Raw genomic sequence first — 21,934 nt, forward strand, 5'->3', positions numbered from 1 at the left:
CTCGAAATGGCCTTCCAAAGGCTGTATCTAAGAAGGGAAGTCGATATCAAAAAAAATTTATAGGAACTACCCCTGCTTATTTTCATCGAGGATTCATCTACCTAGGTATTTCGCATTTGTTTATTAGACATACCCTGTGTACTCAGCAGTTCATTCTTCTTCCACCTTTAGAATATTTTATAGACAATCCTTCGAGATTGAAGGAAGATTCCTGTTGGAAATGTTAACGGCAGGGGAGATGGAGACATGAGAATTGAAGAAGTTTCCTCATCATACCCACCTTATAGTTAATGATTAAGTTCATGTAAACAAAGGTAAATTTACAAGAAATTTTCGACTGAAAGTAAAACACCCACGTCAAATATTCATTAACTAAATGCCTAGTACACCTTCTAACTTTCTCGATTGAAGTTTGATAAGTTTCAGGCTGATAGCGGTTAGCTGCTATAAGCAAGATGTATAATTTTATACTTCCCCGTATATTTACAGACTAAACATTATTTTCCACGAAAATTTATTGAATTAACAGATTGAGTTGATATAGTATTTTTCTGGTTCTGTGGGTGGACAAACGTTTTAATCTGAGTCCTCCTTGGAAAATACAATACTCAACAAGTGATGGAGAACACGTATAAATTTCCCTTCAATAGTGGCTTAGTTGAGTTAAGCATGTTAAGCATGTGTTCTTTCAGGAAAAATTGGAATATTTGGAGTTGTTTTTTTACAGTATCATGTTCGGAAATCGATTAATTACAGATGGTGGCATACTAAACCAAGGGATATTTGTGCTTAACCTCAAACTTTCATGATAAGTATATCCAACTTGACTTTCATGATACTTCATCACGTTCCTACGAGAAAGTTTAGATATAAAAAGATACTTGTTCACTTCATTCGCTTATCATGAGAATGTGTAGTTTATTTAATCAATATTGCAATGATTAAGACCCATTTAATGAACATTTGAAATAATTTTCGCGGAGTATCAGAGGAATTTTCTTTCAGTGATTATTTTGTTGTTTCATGTTATGCTGCCACTTATGTACGCCATAAGATGTTGAAATAGTTTTTTATGTCTCAGAGGATACTTTTCTGGGACTATTACTGTTAGTATCCCGAAACTGAAGAAATGAATAAAAAAATAAGAATCTCTTCATTCAATATTTTTCTCCGTGATTCAAACCTAGAATTTCTGATATTTTCAATTGAAAATACGAAACTCTTCATTGTGGTATCTGAACAAAATAAACAAGTGAAACGAATATTGCTGAAATCAAAGACTATAGTGTATAAAGATGGAAAACGAAGCGACTGAAGTGATGTGAGCGCCATCTGTGTGTCAAGTGTAATTTTAAGACGCCAGGACTGGTTGAAATTTTCATGGCGTTAAGACAATGACTTCAGCAAACACTACTGACTACACCATGTGCAGTGAACATTTTATTACAGGTCATTTGAGCACTGTCCTTCCACGTAAATTGTTGTATGCAGAAAGCATCCCTTGCTTGAACGGCCCATTAATGGGAAATTATGACCTTTATAGGTCCATTAAATGATTCTCAATTGCTACTCCTTCAATTATATTCAGAAATGCAGAGGTTTAATTGATTTCGATATGGGAACCGAGTGACTGTCAAATTGTTGTTTGGAAAGTCAAAGCTTTATGAAACCTGCTGTGGGTGTTTTGTTCATTCATTCAATTTGTATATTGTATCATAAAGAGACCATATCAAATTCTATAAATAATACATATGTGAAAAACTGGAATGTGTATGTTATGATGGTATATTGAATATTATTTGATATTAATTTCTGATATATGTATATTGCACAAATTCAACTAAGTTTATTAATTCAATACAACCTATTGCAAACAAATAACACCTTCGACGTATAGCAGATCACCATATATTTTTGTGTCCTAGTCAAAGCTTCATTTGTTGTCCAGAATTTCAATTTTTGTAAATTTTTTATGAATTGCAAATGAAATTATATCAAATTCAACAGCGGTTTTCATTGATATCAATTGATTCCAAACAATGTTCAGATGAAAACTAACATACTAATCACAAAACAAACCATACCTATGTTTTGTAGCTCAGGATGTTTGTTTTCTGCTCTAAACAAAATCGATATTGAATTTCAATACAAGGAATAGAATTCGAATTTCGGGCCCCTCAATTATAAAACAGAAAACTGCTATTGAACAGTTTTTCTGTATTGAAAATACGTTTTGAGCGCCATCTCATTGTCAAGTGTGTTTTCACTGACCAAAATGTAGTCGGTTTTTTGCACTAGAGATATGAGGACGTTTTCTATCTTTCTACTCTTTAATCTTTGAATGAAAAGTCAGTGATCCCTGTCAATTATTGAGCGGTGTAAATTATGTCTATCCCTATCTCTTGAACAACCCTGGACAGACTAAAGGAAAAGGCAGGACAAACAAGAACCTACGATGAACAAACGACCCTGAATTTTTGATTAAAAATTCGCATGTATACCAAATAGTATTATAAGGAAATAAGTTAACCCAACCCATACATACAAGTAAAAAACGCAAGATAAATATATTTTTGAGATTCAACGTAAACTAGACAGACTTTTCAAAGAATGATTCCCGAAACCCTTTGACAAAGCAGCATAATTCTCTGTCAGAAAATGGCGAAGACGTTTGATGAATTTTCATGAATCCCTTCTTCCGAAACGGCTCGGTGATTCACTATGTCTCTCCCCGGTTTTGATGCGACTGCAAACTATCCGTGAAGTAATTGATGGACTCCCGCTCCGAGGAAGTTCTCATTCAATATAGTTATGATCGTTTCGGAATTTCTTTGATTTATGTACGTGGAGGGTGATGCGAACTCCGCAAGAGCCAGGAACGTCCCAAGATCCGCAATTATTGAAACGTGGTAATGCCGTTCGAATACAAAAGCGGGAATTTCTTGGTTGAAATTTCGATATCGAAAGATAATTTAGGATTCAAATCTTCCTCTGACGTTGCTCGTTTTGCGTTTACTGCTAGGATTATTGATGAGGATTGCAAATAGATTGATAGGAAACAGTAATTTTTCCGCAAATCGCTAGGAAGTTTTGACATTCCAGATGAAATTTCTCGAAGAAAAAGTTAAGAGTCATTTCCTTACTGTAAGGAAATGATATGTCCTTATAGTTGTTAGTGTTCTACATAAATGATTGGAAACACTGTCTATAAGGAGTCAATTCATATTTTGAAAATCTCGACGCATGCAAAATACATTTTAAAATCAATTTGTTATGTTTACAGTTATTTGTCAAAAAGTATGCCATTACAACATTTTCTGAGAAAGAACTCGTGTTTTTACTCGATAGTCCATGAAACGTTTATATGTATATTGGTGCTTTTCTCTTGATTTTTTTGGTAATAATTCGAATGAAGCAGTATTCACTGACTCAACCAGCTCTGAAGGAGTCCCAGAAATGGAAAATTCATCATTACTTATCATTTCACACTGTTTTGTTTTCGAAAAGACCAGCAACTAGATTCATATGCATCAAGTTCGACAATTTAATACGTTTCCATAGTAACGCAACCTATTTTATTACGAATTTGAAAAAAATAATGAGCAATTTTTTTAAATCAATTGATATCTGTCGAATTTTAAACGATTTGCGTAAAAATAGTATGTTGACTTCTTAGGAGAAAACACATTCCTGGACTCTATCGAGCAAGCTGAGCCCCCGTGCTCCTTGTCTATACCTTTTCAAGTTCAAATTGGCGAAAATCAGAATCAAAATGACATTAGTCAAAATCAAATTGGCAACATCAATTTCAAACAGGCATTAATCAGAAGCAAATTGGCAATAATTGAGATCAAACTGTCATTTATCAATTTCATTTTGAAAACATAAAATTGAAACTGTAAAAATTGAACATCAAAGTTGAAATGGAACTGACTCAGGTGATCACACACATCAACACACCTTTCCTGCTCTTTTTCTCTGTCCATTTCGATCAAAAATTGATTTTTTCTGGTTGCAACACTTCGAAAGTAATAATAAATAATAATGAATTAATGTAATCCATTTGAACACTACAAGTGTACCTTTAGGACAAGTGAGTAAAAAGAAACTAAGCAACTAGGGTGTCACACAAATTTTCCTGTACAGAGTAATACCATTTTTTCATATGGCGGTTTTTACCATTTTTTTCGATTCGGCCCTGATAAAAATATCTAGCCACTTTAAGTTTTCATATTGAGCTGTGCCACCCCTGGAAAAATCAAATTACCTTCAGAATAAGTAGCTACATATGTGACACTACCCATCTGCGGATCTTTTAACAAGGGTTGTACCCAGTTTTTCGAATTTCACAGATATTTTTCATTTTTGAATATCAGATTACTTGAAAACGGCGCACTATATGAGAAAAAGTGAAGAATACTTTTATTTTACAAAATGTTCAAATATTCACAAGATAGCGCCCAACTTAGTTTCAAGAGTTGTGTTCTTTGAATTTTTGGTATTTTTATCGTACGTAATGGTCATAATGAGAAAACTGGAAGACGTGGGAGATATCTTAAGTTCTAAAAAGATTCAGCACATAAATGAAAAACTATATTTCGAAATTCATTTCATTCGATAAAACCTTTTGTGAGATATATTCAAAAATAACAATTTTTATGGTTTTTCAATAGCCTGCATCTTTTAAACCGTGCCGATTCAGAAAAAATGGTAACGGAAAAAAGTGTTTCTTATGACCTCGAGAATCTACTGTTAGAATATTTGTACGAATCAAAGACTCAATCTGTATTTCCTACTGATTCAAATAAATATAACGGTTTTTCTACAACTTCTACTATTTTTGTATAGCGAATCGTCACAATGTTTCAAGGTAAATGGAAGATATGTCTGAGTATTCATCCCTATAGTAATGAGAAAAATAATTTGTCATATTGATAAAAAATTTATTATTAATGATTATTATGTAACTGACGAAGGAGAGTTCACTATACAAATTTTGTTCGGAAACTTATTATTTTATAATAATAATTTTTCTCTTTTATGTGCCTCACGATCTTATACTTTCACGAGCCACCCCTGCCTCCGATCAGGCGCTAGATTTCTGTTCTTGAAAAGTTGCGTGAATATCACGCAAATCCGTCAGGCGGTTTTCGAACTACAGTGGTCACCCATCGTCTTTGAACACATGTTCAAATCTAGTCAAAGTTTCACAGTCGATTCATATTTGTTTTAATGTAGGTATATGTATTACTGTACACTGAGCGTCAAAGGACCCTTTAATAATCGGAGAATAACTCGAATAGTATTCATTGGATCCGAATAAACTTTTCAGATATTTTCGAGACTTTATGAATTGAAAAAATGCCAATCAAATTGTTCTTTTGAGAATTCGTCCGTTGAGACATTCCTTCGTTTTCGAAGTCAGACATGCGCTATGATCAAAGACAAATTCAGTCATGACAATGGGGAATACTCCTTTCGACGAAAATGATGTATTTTTTATGAAATATCTTTGAAACGTCACATTTTGAAATGAGCATTTCAACCGTTTCCCAAAAAAAAAAATTTTAAGTACTCAAAAATGAAAAATAAAAATGGGTATTTAAAATTTAAAGCATTTCGTTTCTATTGCACAAGTTGGCAACATCGACTGAAATATGCGTTGATAATAAAGGACAACAAATACACTATCTTGATAAGATAGACAAAGATGGCTGTCTATGAAGTCTGCGACGAACGAGGAAGTTTGTAATATTTTATGGGATTTTTATGGCCGGTTGCTGTTGAGTCTCGCCAGTGAGTACGCGCCTTGAGAGGGCTGTAAATCCACAGCTGTTATTTTATAAACAAGACATTGTTCTTTTTATCCTCTAGTAGGCGCTGTTGCCAAATCGTAAACTAGAAACCAAGCGATTTAAATTTTGAAACCTCATATTGGAAGAATGATTTTGAATAGTTTCCGCGCTGCATTTGAAAAATTCATGAATGAAACTCATAATTATTCAGTTTAAACTTGCATATACTGTGATGACCCCATTCTCACCATATTTTCATGACCAACATCATGAATTGCCATTGATTGAACCGTTCAATACGTCCCAAATGAGGTTACCAAGCCATATTGTATCAGCGAAATCTTTCCATCTTTTCCCTCGACTATATTCCGTCCCATATCTCTGATTCAATAATGCGGACAAACAGAAATCCACTTACCAACTACTATCATTTCGGCCCTTTCGGTGACCGTCTGGAAAAAGGGGGCCTCCCCTGACACTTCGCAGCGGTAGATGCCGGAAGTGGGCAGCTGAATTGAAGTGAGCGTGACCGTGTTCTGCGTCGAGTTCTCCATCTGAAATAATATTTGTATTTTTCATTGCTTCCTCTTATCCATAGTTCCCTAATTTGTACTTGAAAATGAATTTGGGAAGCCAGATGTAAGAATGAATAACACATAAGCATAAAATGAGAATAATGTATAGGATCGTCCTATGAGGTAGTGCCTCACCAGGAAATTTAGAAATTCGAACCTTTTTATCAAATATTTTATCATTTATTTCATCATCATCTCTTCAGTCACTTTTTCCTTTTCTTTCATCTTTTCATCATTTGCATTTAGAATGACTGTAGTCTAATTTTACTTCATCCCACAGCAATAAAATACTGCCCTGGCTTTCTATAAGACTACGAACCAAAGTTCATCGTTCTCCATATCTCTCATATCATGAACACTGAGTATCTGACTTACTTATTATATTACGAAGAACCTACAAGTTGAGTCTTTGAGTCGTACAAATATTTTAACAGTAGATTCTTGAGGTCGAAAGAAACAATTTTTTCCTATACCATTTTTCCGATTCGACCCTTGTAAAAAGATACACCTAGCCATTTTAAGCACTCATAATGAGCTATGCCACCCCTGGAAAATGAAAATTACCCTCAGAATAACAAGCTAAATCTGCGAGACTACACAACTGTGGATCTTTTATAAGGGGTTGCATTCGGTCAAAGTACCCAATTTTTGGAATAACACAGATATTTTTTATTTTATAACATCAAATTCCTCGAAAACGTCGCATTATACGAGAGAATATGAGGAATATACTCCATTCCCTTTTATTTTAGCACTCGGTTGGCCATGAAAATTTGACACATTCACTCTGTATAGCACGAAAATGTGGGGTTATGACGCTTGTCGAAACATTTTTGGGTTTTAAATCAACGCTATGTTGTCCGTTCTACGTAAAAGTTTCAGTATTTACGTATTTTATCACCTCCTAAAATATGGAGTCGAAAATATGTGACGGACATAATTGACGTTTATATGAACTGATCGAAGTCATACCAAATTTAGCTGAATAATTTTCTGGAACTTATTCTACGATGACATTCATCGAAAATCTTGAAGTAGCTTTTCGCATTCGTTCACCCAAAAATAAAATTCTTTGTCATCCTCTTCATTCACAATCTTTTGGATTGTGGAAACATTCAGCTAATATATAATATATGTATGTAATTCGTTTAGATTTAGATGAAACGTTATATAAATTCACTTACATTGAATATGTTCGCTACCATCTGATACATAGTATTATAGTTATCAGAATATCAGGGTTACCTACTATTTGAATGAGCGGACCTGTATTCTAAGTAGCACTTCCAGAAACCCTGTCTTCTCTCTTTTTCAATCACTTTCGTCATTTTTGTAATATCAATTGATATTAGTTGCGCCAACGGCGTTATGACATTAACTACATTTTATGAGTGCCAACTAAGATTGGCTAGAACCAAAGAGTATTTGTTACTCTTTGCTAGATACTCCGTTCTAGTTACAAAAACTTAAGAAAATTATTTTATGGCCAATCGAGTGCTAAAATGAAAGTAAATGGAGTATACTTTTGTTTTACAAATTGTCCAAATATTCATTAGGAAGTGTCCAACTTAGTTTCAAGAGTTGGAGGACTTGGGCGATATCTTGTGTTCGAAAAAGATTAATCAAATAAATGAAAAATTATATTCCGAAATTCATTTCAATCGGTAAAACTCTACTTCTTTATGATTTTTCATCAGCCTGTATCTTTTAAACCGAGCTGATTCGGAAAAAACAGTAAAGGAAAAAAGTGTTTTTTCTGCTGTTGAAATATTAGTATGAATCAGAGACTAACCCAGTATATGGTTAGAGGCCAGTATCTGCAAGCCTGCGCTTTTTGTCTAGTATGCCTTAAGGGACCTACACCTTTTCAGTGGTCAGAAACCACTAATTTATATGGCGTTTTTATTATAATTCAATTCAGTTCTTCATCTCGGAAGACCAGAAATTTTTTTATTCGTCAAACAGAAAAAAAAATTTTTTCATTGAAGAACAAATGTTCATTCATGTTATTCACTTTCCGATGTAGAATGATTTTTCCAATAAATTTTCTCATAAAAATATTTCTCGAAAAGTCTCGCCATTGGCCATTCAAAACCTACTGAAATTGAAAAAAAAAGTTCAAAAACTGCTGCCATCTGTTCGACGAAAGTGGAAAATATTGTAATATTCGTAACTTCTACTGATCGTTTCAAGTGTTCTGGCAACACCCCAAATTCTGGTAGTTTTTTCCCCATTACGTCTTATACGGATGGTAGAAGTGCATTTCGGCACGGAAGCTAAGCAGATGGCATGTTACCATTCGGCATTCATGATGAAATTCAACTATGGCACGGAATCTGAAGTCGTCAAAATTTATTGCAAGCTGCAACTTATCTCTTCGGCAGGGAATTTCGTGCCTGTTATGGATCGTCTGCAATGCTTATGTTGTGGTCAGTAACATGTTCAACTCATTTGAGTATTTTGTCCGAAGTTCATTGCGAATTGTAAATTACGAGCCACCTTTCGTGCCAAAGTGCACTTCGGCTCGCAAGTTGATTACGAATGCAGCTTCATCTATTTCATATGCGGGAATTGGAATCAGTCTGTCGGGCAAAAGAACCATCTTCAAAAGAGTTTTGAGGCAGGCCTCTAGCAACAGCAGCAGCGGTCAAATTAATGATGTTTACATTTGGCCTCACCGGAATGTAGAAACTGTCGTGAATCCGATCCTTCTCTCGAATAGTTCATTCGGGCTACTTTCGACGCGACGTTTCAACTCTTTGGAGTCTTCCTTCAGATATTTTTTTTTCTTGTTAAGCCCGCCACAAACACATAGAGCAAACAGCCTGAATCAAGCAACATGCAAAGAATAAATGAAAGGTTAGCTGATGTTGCTTGTATGGGATCATTTCCTTAACAGGTCTAATCACGTTCAGATAATACCTAGTAGATGGTTCATGTGCAAAACATATTCAAATAAATTAATCATCAGATAGGTTTCAATATAGAAATATTCCACTTTGATTGCATGTGGTTTGTTCAGATGCCTTTTCCAAAATTGGACGAAAAATGAAGACGAGTGGAAATATTCTATGAATTACTTCAATTAATTCAGGAATATTTTCGTTGATAAGTAACATAATTTTGAGCCAACCTTTTTTCGTGAAACATATGTAATGTCCACCAAAAAAAGGGCTCCAGTCTTGATCGATAAGGGTGAAAATGTGATGAAAAGAGCTTTTGTCAGAGGTTAACCCAAACCAGCAGAGGTTTCGTGTTACAACTACAACGAGATGTTAAAAGAAATCATCAATTTATTTTCATATCGATTAACCTGCTATCGAAAGGTTCAGAGGATTGATTATGCCCGCAGGATGGCTTTTGACCACGGTTTCTTTATAAATGGAGCGATAATAGTTTTCCTGAAACTTGGTCGCATAACATTTTGTAAGTCGACACCCAATATATAAGAATATGAGTTAGCAAAAGGCCTAGTCTTTGTCACTGAAAAAACTTTCCCTCAAATATTCACAAATTGAAGTTAGTTTGGTCATATTGATCAGAGTTTCAAACAGAAACAAAAACTCATAGAAAATAGTTATTTGTGCAACTAAATGAAGAAAGCATTATTTTTCGTGATAAAAATATTTTTTTAACTTTGAATAGGATGTCTCTATTCGAATTCCAATAATTAAATGTCCCTCGTAGATTCCTCTCAAATCGTCTAGTGAATTCGTGATTTTTTTCACTTTTTTGATACAGAAGCAGTATCGTCTTATCAACAGATTTTAGTGAAATAGTTATTTATGAACCAAGGACGGAGACTGTCTATTAAAGTCGAGCCTACTAATTCATAGTTGAGGCACATCCTAGGCTAGAAAGCAGGCGAGACAATAGTCGAGGTATGCATATTTCATTTTTATTCGATTGATGGGTCTCATCTATCCTTATCGCTATGACTATCCATTCTTGATCATACTTGATCAACACTTACATTCAAACCACGTACTCAATTTACCCTTAAAATCTAGCCGATTTCGTCACATTCAAGTGACGAACAGCCAGACGAAAAATATTTGCGGACGTAAATATTATGCGGATGAAAAGTACTTGCCTTCAAATAAGTCTACTTTTCATTGGGAAATTAGTATGTAAAATGTTATTTTTTGTCCAGGTCGACGAAAATAGTTTTTTATGTACCAATGATGAATTTTTTCTTGTCTGTGCAAGTTTGTTAGTTATATCTCTTCTTGATAGTATGTGGTTATTCTGATTATGGACTACTACTTAATGATGTCATTATTTATAATGATGAGACTAATGAGAGTAGGAATATGTTGTTTTCCATTGAATAATAATGTGATAACTATACCTACCGATAACTTTTGAAAATCTGCCTATTCAAAGTAGCAAATCTGAATTTCAGTATTTTTGAGATATACCTATCATACGGCCTGAACTCGATATCATAAATTGGGTCAAACCACTAGAAATCAAATTTTGTACCGGTAGATACGGGTCACTTGGGACAGTCCTGTAATTTGGGACAATTACCCCCTTGCAGATTTCTTTGTTTCTTTTATTTATGAGTGAAGGGACAAACTTATAAGATTGTGTAGCGTCTTTACGGTTAGTTTAACAATTAATTCCTGTTGAGTTTGCCGTGACCAGAGGTTTTGAATTGACAGAAAAAATTAACGAATTCAGTAGAGTAAAAGCGCGTTTTTTATGGTCCTTATACTTTCTAGTGTCCTGTACATGTGTTTCACTTTGTATTTTTTTTTCTGGATACGTGGGATATCAGATAAGTCATGAAACAAGGTTGTTTACAAATCAAATGGCAACAAGGATCTCATTCATTTATTTTGTTGCTTCATAGGGTGACTTGGGACAATGCCGAATATATACAAGCGGCGTATTGGCAGCAGGAAATATGCCGATTTTGTGCAGGATATTATTATTCACGTTATTTCCACAAAGAAATCACCAAAGAATGAAAGAAGTTAAAGTTCCCTAGTTTTGTTTAGTTTTTCACATTTGAGTTGCAATATATTTACTTTCGCTGTAATAGGGGTTTATCATTTAATTTCCTTACCGAATTTCAACTATATAATCACAAATTCTAATTTTTCAAAAATATACAAAGTCCCAAGTCACCTATTTCATTCGAGAGTTGGGAAATCAATAGATTTTAACTTGTGTCTCAAGCCTCCCAAATCGGTGGGCGACTTGGAACAAGTATATTTTATTTTATTCAAAATTTATATTCGAATTCTGAAGCATGGTATATATCCTAATCTATAGTCTGAGTCATTAAGAATATTCGAACCTCTCTTTCAGATAAAAACAGGTCACCGTTTTGAAAATATGACTAGTTGAATTCAACAATCGTCCCAAGTCACCCGAATCTACGGTACGTAGATATCTGATATATTAGCACACTGTTCACGTACGTTCTCTATTGAGATTTGCTGTTTACTTTTACCTTTTTCCATTCACAATTCTTCTCATTATTATGCTCAAACCATAATATGGGAGGTAAAAAGTGAATTCAAGCCATTTTGTATGCAAACACAAGCAGAAGATTTACCATTTTCATTTAGTCGGTCGTAAACCAAACATGAGAGCCCAATCTTCCTACATTTACGACTGAGATTCCAGCTAAAATTTCCGGTGTTCGGCTAGAAAAGGAAATCTCATTGAGATTTGAACAGGATCTGGAGGTATCCCCAACATTCATGTTATTCAAATCCCTCCCTCTACCCCCAAGACTGAGAATTTACGAGATATTGAATTCTCATCTTCGACTGCTGAATATATAGATTTTATCTTAGATGCGAACTGTGCGATAGCGAATTGATTCGAATTTCACCGAAGCCGATGTTTGCAATATTCATTTCTCGGAAATGTAGGGGTAATAACACAGATATAGGGTTTTTTGCTTATACACATTAATGAAAGGGGTTCCTTTCATCCAATACAACACTTTTTTCGTCGACCCTAACAAAAAATTACATTTGAGTCATTTCTGAACTAAAAATCGACTATTTTTGAAGGTGAGTATTTTTCGTCTGTTTCTACTCTTTACCCGCAAACTCTTTTCGTTTGCTCTACGATACGGCTCTGTATAAGAGCTATAGGATTGAGCTATTTTCGTAAACCACGATTGAATAAAAACACCGTGACAATAATTGTCATCTCTGCTACGGTCAAATTCATTTTTGGTAAAAGTCCTCATTTGTACTGAAAACTAAATTGAATAATTTAACCTACCGATGAGTTTTTATCACTACATGTATAGTAGAGTTTTTAGGTGAGCGTGGGCTTTAGTTGAAGCTTTTCTGAAAGACAACTGGAAGTTTTGTTACTTCATTGGCGAGGCTACTTCTTCCTTCATTGAGATATCCATTTCTTTTTTAAATGGATTGCAATAAACCTTTGTCTGTCCAAATTCAATAAAAATGATAAAAATCGACTGCCCTGTCCCAAGAAGTTGCATCAATTTGAGAAGAAGCTAAGCGAATCGCTTCCCTCGTAGAATTCCAGTAAATTTCAGCAGGTAGGTATTTTATTTAACGGATCTTCCCCATTCTCATGGCCTCTGTTAATATTAAAAATCTAGATGACTCCAAAACGTTGCCAGCTTTCGTAACCATAATCTATATGATAACGAATGAACGAAACCAACAGAAAAATTAGTCTGTCTAAATTCTTTTTAATCAGTCGTTAGTGGGTATTAATGAAAAGGCTGCATTTAATTTAGGAGCACGAATTTTTTTATGATGTCAGTTTTAATGTAGCGCTTAATTACACCGGCAATAATGAAACAGGTGTTCTGCGTTTTGTGAACGAAAATATGAAATTTCGATTCTGTACGAGACATGAGAATGGAAAAAACTCAATTTTATCTCCTGAAGAAAAATATGTACACTGTACGGGAGAGTATGATGGGATGTTTCGTGTTTTATCCTTCAAATACATAGATAGTTACACAGATCAACCAGAAACCATTGTTCGTTCAGTACCAACAGGGAGGCATACATTTTATTCTACTTATTTAATTTTGGGCCGAAGACGCGCAAGAATAATATTCGAACACTCAAATAATCATGTGAATATGTGTTTCATCATTGTAAGGATTATAATTAATTCAGGACTCTGGAGAGTACCCTGCTATGAAAACGAATCAGGAACCAAGGACCCTTCAAAACGATTCTCATGTGAATAAATTAACGAACATATGAATGCACTACTTTGAGAACAGAGACCCTTTTTCAGTAGTTGCACAAAAGGGATCTATAACTTATATGCAGACTGTCACTGGCAACAAGTTCATTACTACCATCGTATTCAAATAAGTTCCCCTTGAATGAGGTTGTTTTCGACATTTTATAGGATGGACATAAATCAACATGCTGCAGTTCGAAAATGCTGAAATTGATACGTACTGTATATTTGTAATGTTTCTGAGGCCTTCGATACAGTAAATCTAATAAATTTTGTTAGGTAAACTTAAAAATTATGGAATAAGAGGACAGCAAACAAAAATTAGTTACAACTGGTGTCCCACACCAGGATCCAGGATCTCTTTTGTTTGTTCTGTATATATATGACATGTAACTGAATTACCAGAAAACGCCATTGTTTCCTATGCTGATGATACAGTTGTCCTATCATATGCTGAAGTTGAATCTCGAATGAATATTTATTTGAATAAAATTGCGGTGTGGCTTGCGTTTAATGAATTATCATTAAATATAAAAAAATCTGTATACAAGAATTTTGGGAGCTATTGTTCAAGAATTTCCTACAATTTAAATGTTCAAATTGATCGATTTAAGCTAACTTAACCCTCGAATGCCCAAGTTTTTTTCCTTTTTTATAATTATTTCCGTATAGTTTCAAATTAGCTTATGTAATCTACATCTTTTTTTCGCAAATAGTTAACTGATTTACATTAACACCTGTTCTCACAAAATGAACCTATACTGAAGGCGGACATGGGCAGAATAATTTTGTATCCACTTATATTCAACCAGTCTCAAGGCGGACTTGGGTATTAGAGGGTTAAGTTGACAGCTGCAAATTTTGGGTGTTTTTCTTGATTCAAACTTAAAATGGGATGACCACATTGAATACATTATTAGTAAAACTAAATATTTAACTTTTCTTTTTTATAAACTATCCAAGATAATGCTTACAGAGACTCTAAGAATGATTTACTACGCTTTCTTTCAAGTCTGATAAACTATGGAATCTCTGCCTGGGGTGGGGCATATAGTAATTCTTTGAATACACTGCAAACTCTTCAAAATAGATTAAGCTAGTCAACAATTTTAAATTTATTAATAATCATATTATATTAAATATAAAAGAATTATTTACATATACCAATGTTATACAGGGTGATTCATAACTATTCGAACATAGGCTAAGGGCAGATTGTTTGGACCCAAATATGGCGATAGGACCAAATATACCTCAATAAAATATTGCTGTGGAAAAAGATAGAGGGCGTTAAAGTTGAATTTTTTATAAGGTGAAAGAATAATATTTTCTCCGAAGTTCGAATGTCCTTTATTGAAAGAATTAGAAAAGGCATAGTAGTCGGAGGAGGCCACGTAGAACATTAAATTTAATTTCAACCCTTTTAGGTTACATTGTTTTCAATTATGCTTTATCGTAGAAATATATAAAAAAAATAAATGAATCGTTACTTCAAATCCCCCTCCGATGCTCTGAACTGTCCAATTGTGTTTTTCTTAAGAACGAATGAAAAAATATACAGTGAAATTATTAGCAAAAAACAAAAAAAAATTCAATTTTAACGCCCTCTATCTTTTTCCACGGCAATATTTTATTGGGGTATATTTGGTCCTATCGCCATAATTTGGTCCAAACAATCTGCCCTTAGCCTATGTAACAATAGTTATTATATGAATCACCCTGTATAACCTCAAAGAGATATTTATGAACTCTACTAGCAAGACTAGATTTAAATGTGTACAGATTACAACAGCTAAGAAAAGAATTAGTGACAAATGCTGCAATGTTTGTGCTAACTTTCAACAATCTTCCTAATGAGCTCAAAGCATAAAATAAATAGGAAAATGAAAATTAAGCAATGGATAGCAGCAAATGAATAAACTTCACTATTAAAGAAAAACAATTCACCAATGCTACGGTGTGATAATTTTTGTAATTCGAATAAATCTATTAGAATCTTATTCAGGTTATTTAGTTTTGAGTAGTCTTAAGTTGCATTATTGTATGATTTTGTAGTTGTCTTTTTTTTAACCAGTCCTGGGAACAAGTATCGTAGCCTACCTTTACAGGTATATTTTGCAATTGTATGCTCTTGTAAATATAATTATCTGGTTTCAATAAATAAACAAATAAATCTGAACAATTTTACGACGAGCCTTTTTGAGTTAAATTTACTTATCAGGGTCGATAACACGACTGTTGCTCTAATGAGGTCAAATAAGACCGAAACCACAGTCAGCATCTACTCTTCTTCGAATCATTCATTTTTTCTTTATTCTATTATTTATTTATTAAGCCAACCAAGACCACAGTAATCCCATTTATTTGGAAAAAGAAACTTCAAGTTTTAAGATCCTTCTTTCTAAATAGAGACATCATAGAGTCTTAATTGTTTTAAGAAGAACAATACATGGATCAGTTTTAATAAAGGTCTCCAGGGTATTTTTTTATTATTCGATGTAGAGCAAATATGCTTTAGCGTATGATTGTGTTGATACAGTAACCAAACGGGAGTAGGTGAATATATTTTTGCCATAATGTCATTTTCGAGTTAGTCTAAGAAAATTCGTATCTGCAGACTAAGAAACTCTTAGTCAGTGACCGAATAGAATAAGGATACGAGGAAATATTTTCAATTCCAACATCTTATGGAATAATCACTTTTCAAGTCGCGTCCAAGGTCCTGGATCTATCGGCATATAACGCCAGGGTTTTGCCATTGCTACATGATGCGATCAATTTTGCCAGCAGACTACTTCACAAAAACGCGTGATGTATCACCTGAGGTCGCACGGGCCGATCTATTGACAGAAATTGGAAATAGATTGAATATTGGCCTTTTATCAGTCGCCTTTCTTGTCATTCGTATCGAATATCTGTTTGTCGTAGTTTTGTAAGGGAGGATCGGAATCAATTTAGAGCAGGTCGAGCTTTTATTCCACAGTAGTATTGGATTTCGACAACTCACTACGGATGTTCAAGAATTCGCTTCGAAATATCTTTCACGATAGGTAGTAATGAAATTACAGCTCGTTCTTCTCCTATTTTAGCTCAATTTCGTTAGGTCATGAGAAATTTTTTAATTATCCTTTTCAAATGTTATGAAATTTCTGTTGGAAACTGTGTAAGGTAAGAAATGCTGTGAAGGTTATGACTTGTTTACTGATAACAGTTGTCGATTTCAAGAAGACATTTTCGTTTTCCCAATCAACGTAAAAAATTTGATGCCCTATATTATATCTATAAAATCAGCAGTCGACATACCAAATGGTCGAAGGACAATTCTGAATTTCGAAATTAATTTATTAAAACTTATTATTATTAGTACGCAAAAGTCAGAAATCAGTTAAAGTCAGAATGGGTACATCTACTATTTCTCAATCTGATATGATTCGAGGAAAAATTATAATTTCATGACCACACTTTAGCACAAAATTTTGTTAAATTGATTATTATATGGCATTTCTCTTGAAAATTCTTTTTTTTTGCCAACATCTGAAATAAAGGCGTTTCAGACAAAATCAGAAGCATAGATTCAAAGTATAAAATGAGTTTCCACAACTCAAAAGGATCTTTACCAACTAACTGATTAGCACGAAATCTTGCAGGCAAAACCGAGAGCACAACAGTGTTCTGATGAACAAAATAGAGAAACCTATAAATTAAGTTGACAATATCGTTTAGATTAAGCATGGGCAAACTACGGCCCGCGGGCCAGGTCCGGCCCACGTGAAAGTCTAATCCGGCCCGCGTCAAGATTTTGAAACAATCACCAGTATTTTTGTTTTCTAAGTTTGACCGCCTGGGTTGCGTTCACAAACTTACTCAGAGCTCTGATTACCCGAAGCGTTCACAAACGTACTTTTAGTTCCTCAGAGTATGCTCTCTGAGCATGACCATACTCATACTCTACTCTCGGAGTGAGTTTATGAACACACCCCTGATAAGGAAAAGCAATGTCACCTAATACCGAGTTGTCTCAAAGCGTAAGTTGCGTACTGTTTATTATCATCTTAAAATGTTGAAGATTATACGTATTAGGTGGAAGAAGGACTGATAAATGGGAGCTTCATAGCTGCTGAAGTGAACCAAGTCCATGCAGCCTAGTTTTGAGATACATGACTTAGGCTAGAATATAAGCATATGCTTACATTCACTTTACACAAATCTAAAGAAGTCACTTTTGAATTAATTGGTGATAAACAACTTCTATGTCATGTATCTCAATACTAGGCTGCATGGACTTGGTTCACTTCAGCCCTGAATCCCTCAAATAAAATTCCACCAATTTGTTATTCAAATTACATAGAGTTGTGCTTGAGGCTCAGCCTTAGTACTGCGTGTGCATCTGGCAGCGGCTGGCATTATTTCTTGTAATCCCCAGAAAAAGCAAAAGTCGCCAAATCTCCTTCGATGTTCCAACGACTGCATCACAGAACACAAATAGTGATGCATGGAATCCAAAACTTGCAAGGAACGGCTTGTTGCTGAGCTCCAAACATGAAGGCAGTATTCAAGTGTGATTAATACATGAAAATTTATTCAATTATTCGATTCTGCGTAGTTTGAATCGATTAAGTAACGGTTTCCTTCTAAATGAAAATTTTTGAGCCTTAAGAACGGTATTAATTATTGGATCTAACATTAATTTTAGTTTAGCAAAGTTTGCGCGCAACTTAGCATAGGTGTAGTGTTCTAGTTCTCTCAATTCTAAACTAAATTATTTTGGATTTGCTTGGGAGTCTTGAGACCTCGAGTTATAGCAGTCAACAGCACGGTTACTGAGATGATGATATTATGCTCGTGGTGGTAAGTAACGAATCAAGCATTACAATTTTCGTTTGGTTCGTTGTCAACGTCTGTGTAATTCGAAGTATTTTTGACCTTTTGATTTTCATTGATGAGAGCAACAAAAATATCACATATTTTTCAAAAATTTCAAGAAACAAACAATCACGTCTTTCAAAGTACCTTTGACTAATATTTACAACATTACTACTGGAGGGAGGAGCACCAAATATGACGGGCGGAATCTGGTATCGTGGGCATATTTAATGAATAATCATAATATATCGGAAACAACTGCATATTGTTATGTGATCAGGTGTTTTCCATTATGAATAGCAGCGTAAGCAACCGACTATAAATGTGCCTACAGATTACTCTAACGTGACGTGGGCCCATGTCATAATGCGCATGATTCAAAAATCTAACATCGGTTTTTGCGCGGAAGCGTTCAATGTGGGAACGTGGGAATACACGTGTCAACGTCACGTCTGACTAATTTAACGCTCCCGCAAAAAATCCTATATTAGATTTTCGAATAATGCGCATTATGACTTGGGCCCACGTCACGTCAGAGTAATCTGTTGGCACCTTTAGTGACCAGCTTTTAGCATCATCACGGCCAATTTCTACCAGAGTATGGACAATTCTTAGAAGCTCAATCACAATTTCATTTTTCACATACTCTTTCGTATTCTACCGAACAATAATTAATTTTTGTCATTTTTTTTTACTTTTATAGGATGTAAGTCATGTTTGATGTAAAAATCGAAAAAAAGTTAATCACTTGTAAAAATGTGTATTTTTTTTTTGGCCCGCCTAGGTAATTTTTCATTTTATCTGGCCCTCCCCTCAAAAAGTTTGCCCATGCCTGGTTTAGATGATTTTATTCTCTACACAAAAAAAAGATTGTTTATAGAAACCACGAAGAACAGATGCTTCCCATGTTTTCGGTCTTATTTGATCACGTTAGAGAACACAACTTACACCTCGACGAAAATACAACGAATTGATAGCCCCTACATTCGATGCCACTAGTCGCTACGGTGTAGGAATATACTCTAGCGCTTATAGGAGGGATACTGTTGATACTTTGACTAGTGGATCGTGACATTTGTTGATTCTTATATCAACAGATGTACTGCATTCATTTCGTTTATTATTTACCTGCCTCGATATATAAAGGCGTTAATCATTTTATGATTTCGATGTCAAAGAAGTCGCTTGCTGCAAGGAATTCGAACGTTTCCCTGCACCCTCACGACTGCTTGATGACCGTAATATGCAGTTTATGGAAACTGAGAGTTTGAAGCAAATGGATACCTACATGCTGAGATCGTCACTTCGAAAGTTACGAAAGTTGAATGGAGTTGAACCTGATTTCCTGCCAGATGGCGCTAAGGTAGATATATTCCTACACCGGCCTACACTTTGCGACTACCGGCCTTGAATCAAGCAACCCTCAATTCGTTTCATTTGCTTTGAGCTGGGAGATGTGGAACCGTGATCAGCATCTTCTTTCTCTGGAAATCAGAGCATAGTTTTTCTGTTGATACTTTGAGTTATGGTGGTTGACTAGGACGATTTAGATCGAAGAACGATTTTTATGTCAATGAATGTTATGTGTCTGAATAAATTTCTTTTATGGTTTACCTGCCGAAATCTACGAGGGCGTTATCCATTGTGTGATTGTTTATAAACAACATTGAATCTAGAAATAATGAAGGAAATGATGAGATGCTGACTAATTCCTTATAAGGCAGAAAAGATTATTTCGATATTATACATACAAGTTTGCGATGACTTCTTTGCTAGGGCAAAAAGATGAATAAGAAACAGGGGAATCAAAAAACTGTATGCATGAGGTTTTCTGTACCTATGTATACAGAAAAACATCCGACCATTAGAAATCAAAGAGTCCGATAAACATTAGGACAAAATAATATAAAAGTAGAGACACATAGATCCCAAATAGAAGATCATGTAAAATCAATCAATAAAAACAAACAAGAAATCACATGACAGAGGCGAATAAAACAAAGATTTGATTACAGAACCTGATGTGCTAGTGAAGCAAAAAAATTATTCAGTTCACTGTGAAGTGAATATGATTATAACAAATGAGCATGTGACAGAAAAATTTGCTTTCAAGAGAATATTTTGGTTTATTATTTCACAGTGCGTCAAAATTCCTTGTCAGGAAACATTGTTCTGGAAATAGTGTATTCGTTTATAGTGAAATTTCCTATAAGCAATTTTACATTTTCATTTCTAACGTTTCAAATGTTCGGAGTCAAAACCCATAATAATTTTCAAGAAAAATGAGTGTTCTTGGTAAAAATCAGCGCTCAACTTCGTCGTTTGTTGGTACCCAAATACCAGCTTCGTGAAATTAGCCCTAAGTTTGAGTAAATTTCGCCAGCTCCATTGAAAGCGAGTTTATTTATACAGAATTGAAGAAACTTATTATGTCCATCCAATTGACACAGCTAATTCTTGCTGAAAATTCAACTCCTCGAATTCATCTCGACTCATTAACCTTCATGAATATTGACGAAATATTTGACTGGGGAATTTGCGACATACTCTTCTTGATATTTCTGATTCTGTTTAGGAGAAAGGGATTCTTCGGAATTGGGGTAGTTGGGGAAATAATGAAATAACTCGAGTCAAATTGGATTCATTGAATGCTGGATGAATGTCACAATTCATTCCTCAAGTTTCGTGTAATTGAATACCTTCGGGCGCTGCAGGAAGAATTCCGTAGTAAAGAAATAGGAATTATCTACGGCCAATTTTGTCGTTTCTGGTCTGGATAAGTTTGTCGTTTTAATGGCATTATATATCCATTTTTTCGCGACCAAAGAAAAGAAGGAATTAAATCTAGAAAACTTTGTAGGTAGTTCAGACTTTGTTGCTGTGATGTATTTCAAAGAGGTTGAGAATAAAAATGTGTGCATGAATTTATAATATTAGCGAATTTTATTGATGGGCTAGATTAGAATCCTTTGAAATTATTGCTATGGCTTTGAAATATTTTCAGTCGTTTGGTCCTTATATTTTTGCAGATAGTCTTAATAATCAATCAATTCATTCGAGAATAAGGTAATAAGCTTTTTAAAACTAAAAAAAATATTTTAATTTTTAAGCATCCTTTTCAAGCTAAATGGTGATAGAGAATAAGTGAGAAACGCGGTGTTACTTTTGTTTGAGAACTGACTATTTATTTATTAGGTACTCTATAATAAAAAAAAATACGAAAAAAAGGAATCAGAAATTTTTTGTCACGAAATGAACCAGGAATTCAAAATGGTTTTCTCTTCGAAGTACAGTATGTATGTTTTTCTGTGGCATTCCATTTTTTTCTTATAAGAATTGAGAAGTATCTGTCAGGAGGTATGAACGTCTCAGAAATTGAGTAATACTTTAATCAATTAAGTGATAAATAAATGCCCATCGTACATTAATTGTTCTAAATTGCTGATGAAAACGACTAGAATATAAGCTAATATTCTAGAATGAATTGTGTTCATG

General features: G+C 34.4%; 1 protein-coding gene across 4 annotated transcripts in view; it reads right to left on the bottom strand.

The window, feature by feature from the left end:
* LOC123309497 overlaps nt 1-21,934 on the bottom strand; it is a 346,668-nt gene that overhangs the window by 44,101 nt on the left and 280,633 nt on the right. For all 4 annotated transcript variants that reach the window (XM_044892653.1, XM_044892652.1, XM_044892651.1 and 1 more), the window contains exon 3: nt 6,214-6,349. In XM_044892653.1, coding sequence (XP_044748588.1) covers nt 6,214-6,349 — 136 coding nt within the window. The remainder of the gene's footprint in view (nt 1-6,213; nt 6,350-21,934) is intronic.

Source organism: Coccinella septempunctata, chromosome 3 (assembly GCF_907165205.1).
Source record: "Coccinella septempunctata chromosome 3, icCocSept1.1, whole genome shotgun sequence".
Taxonomy (NCBI): Eukaryota; Metazoa; Arthropoda; class Insecta; order Coleoptera; family Coccinellidae; genus Coccinella; species Coccinella septempunctata.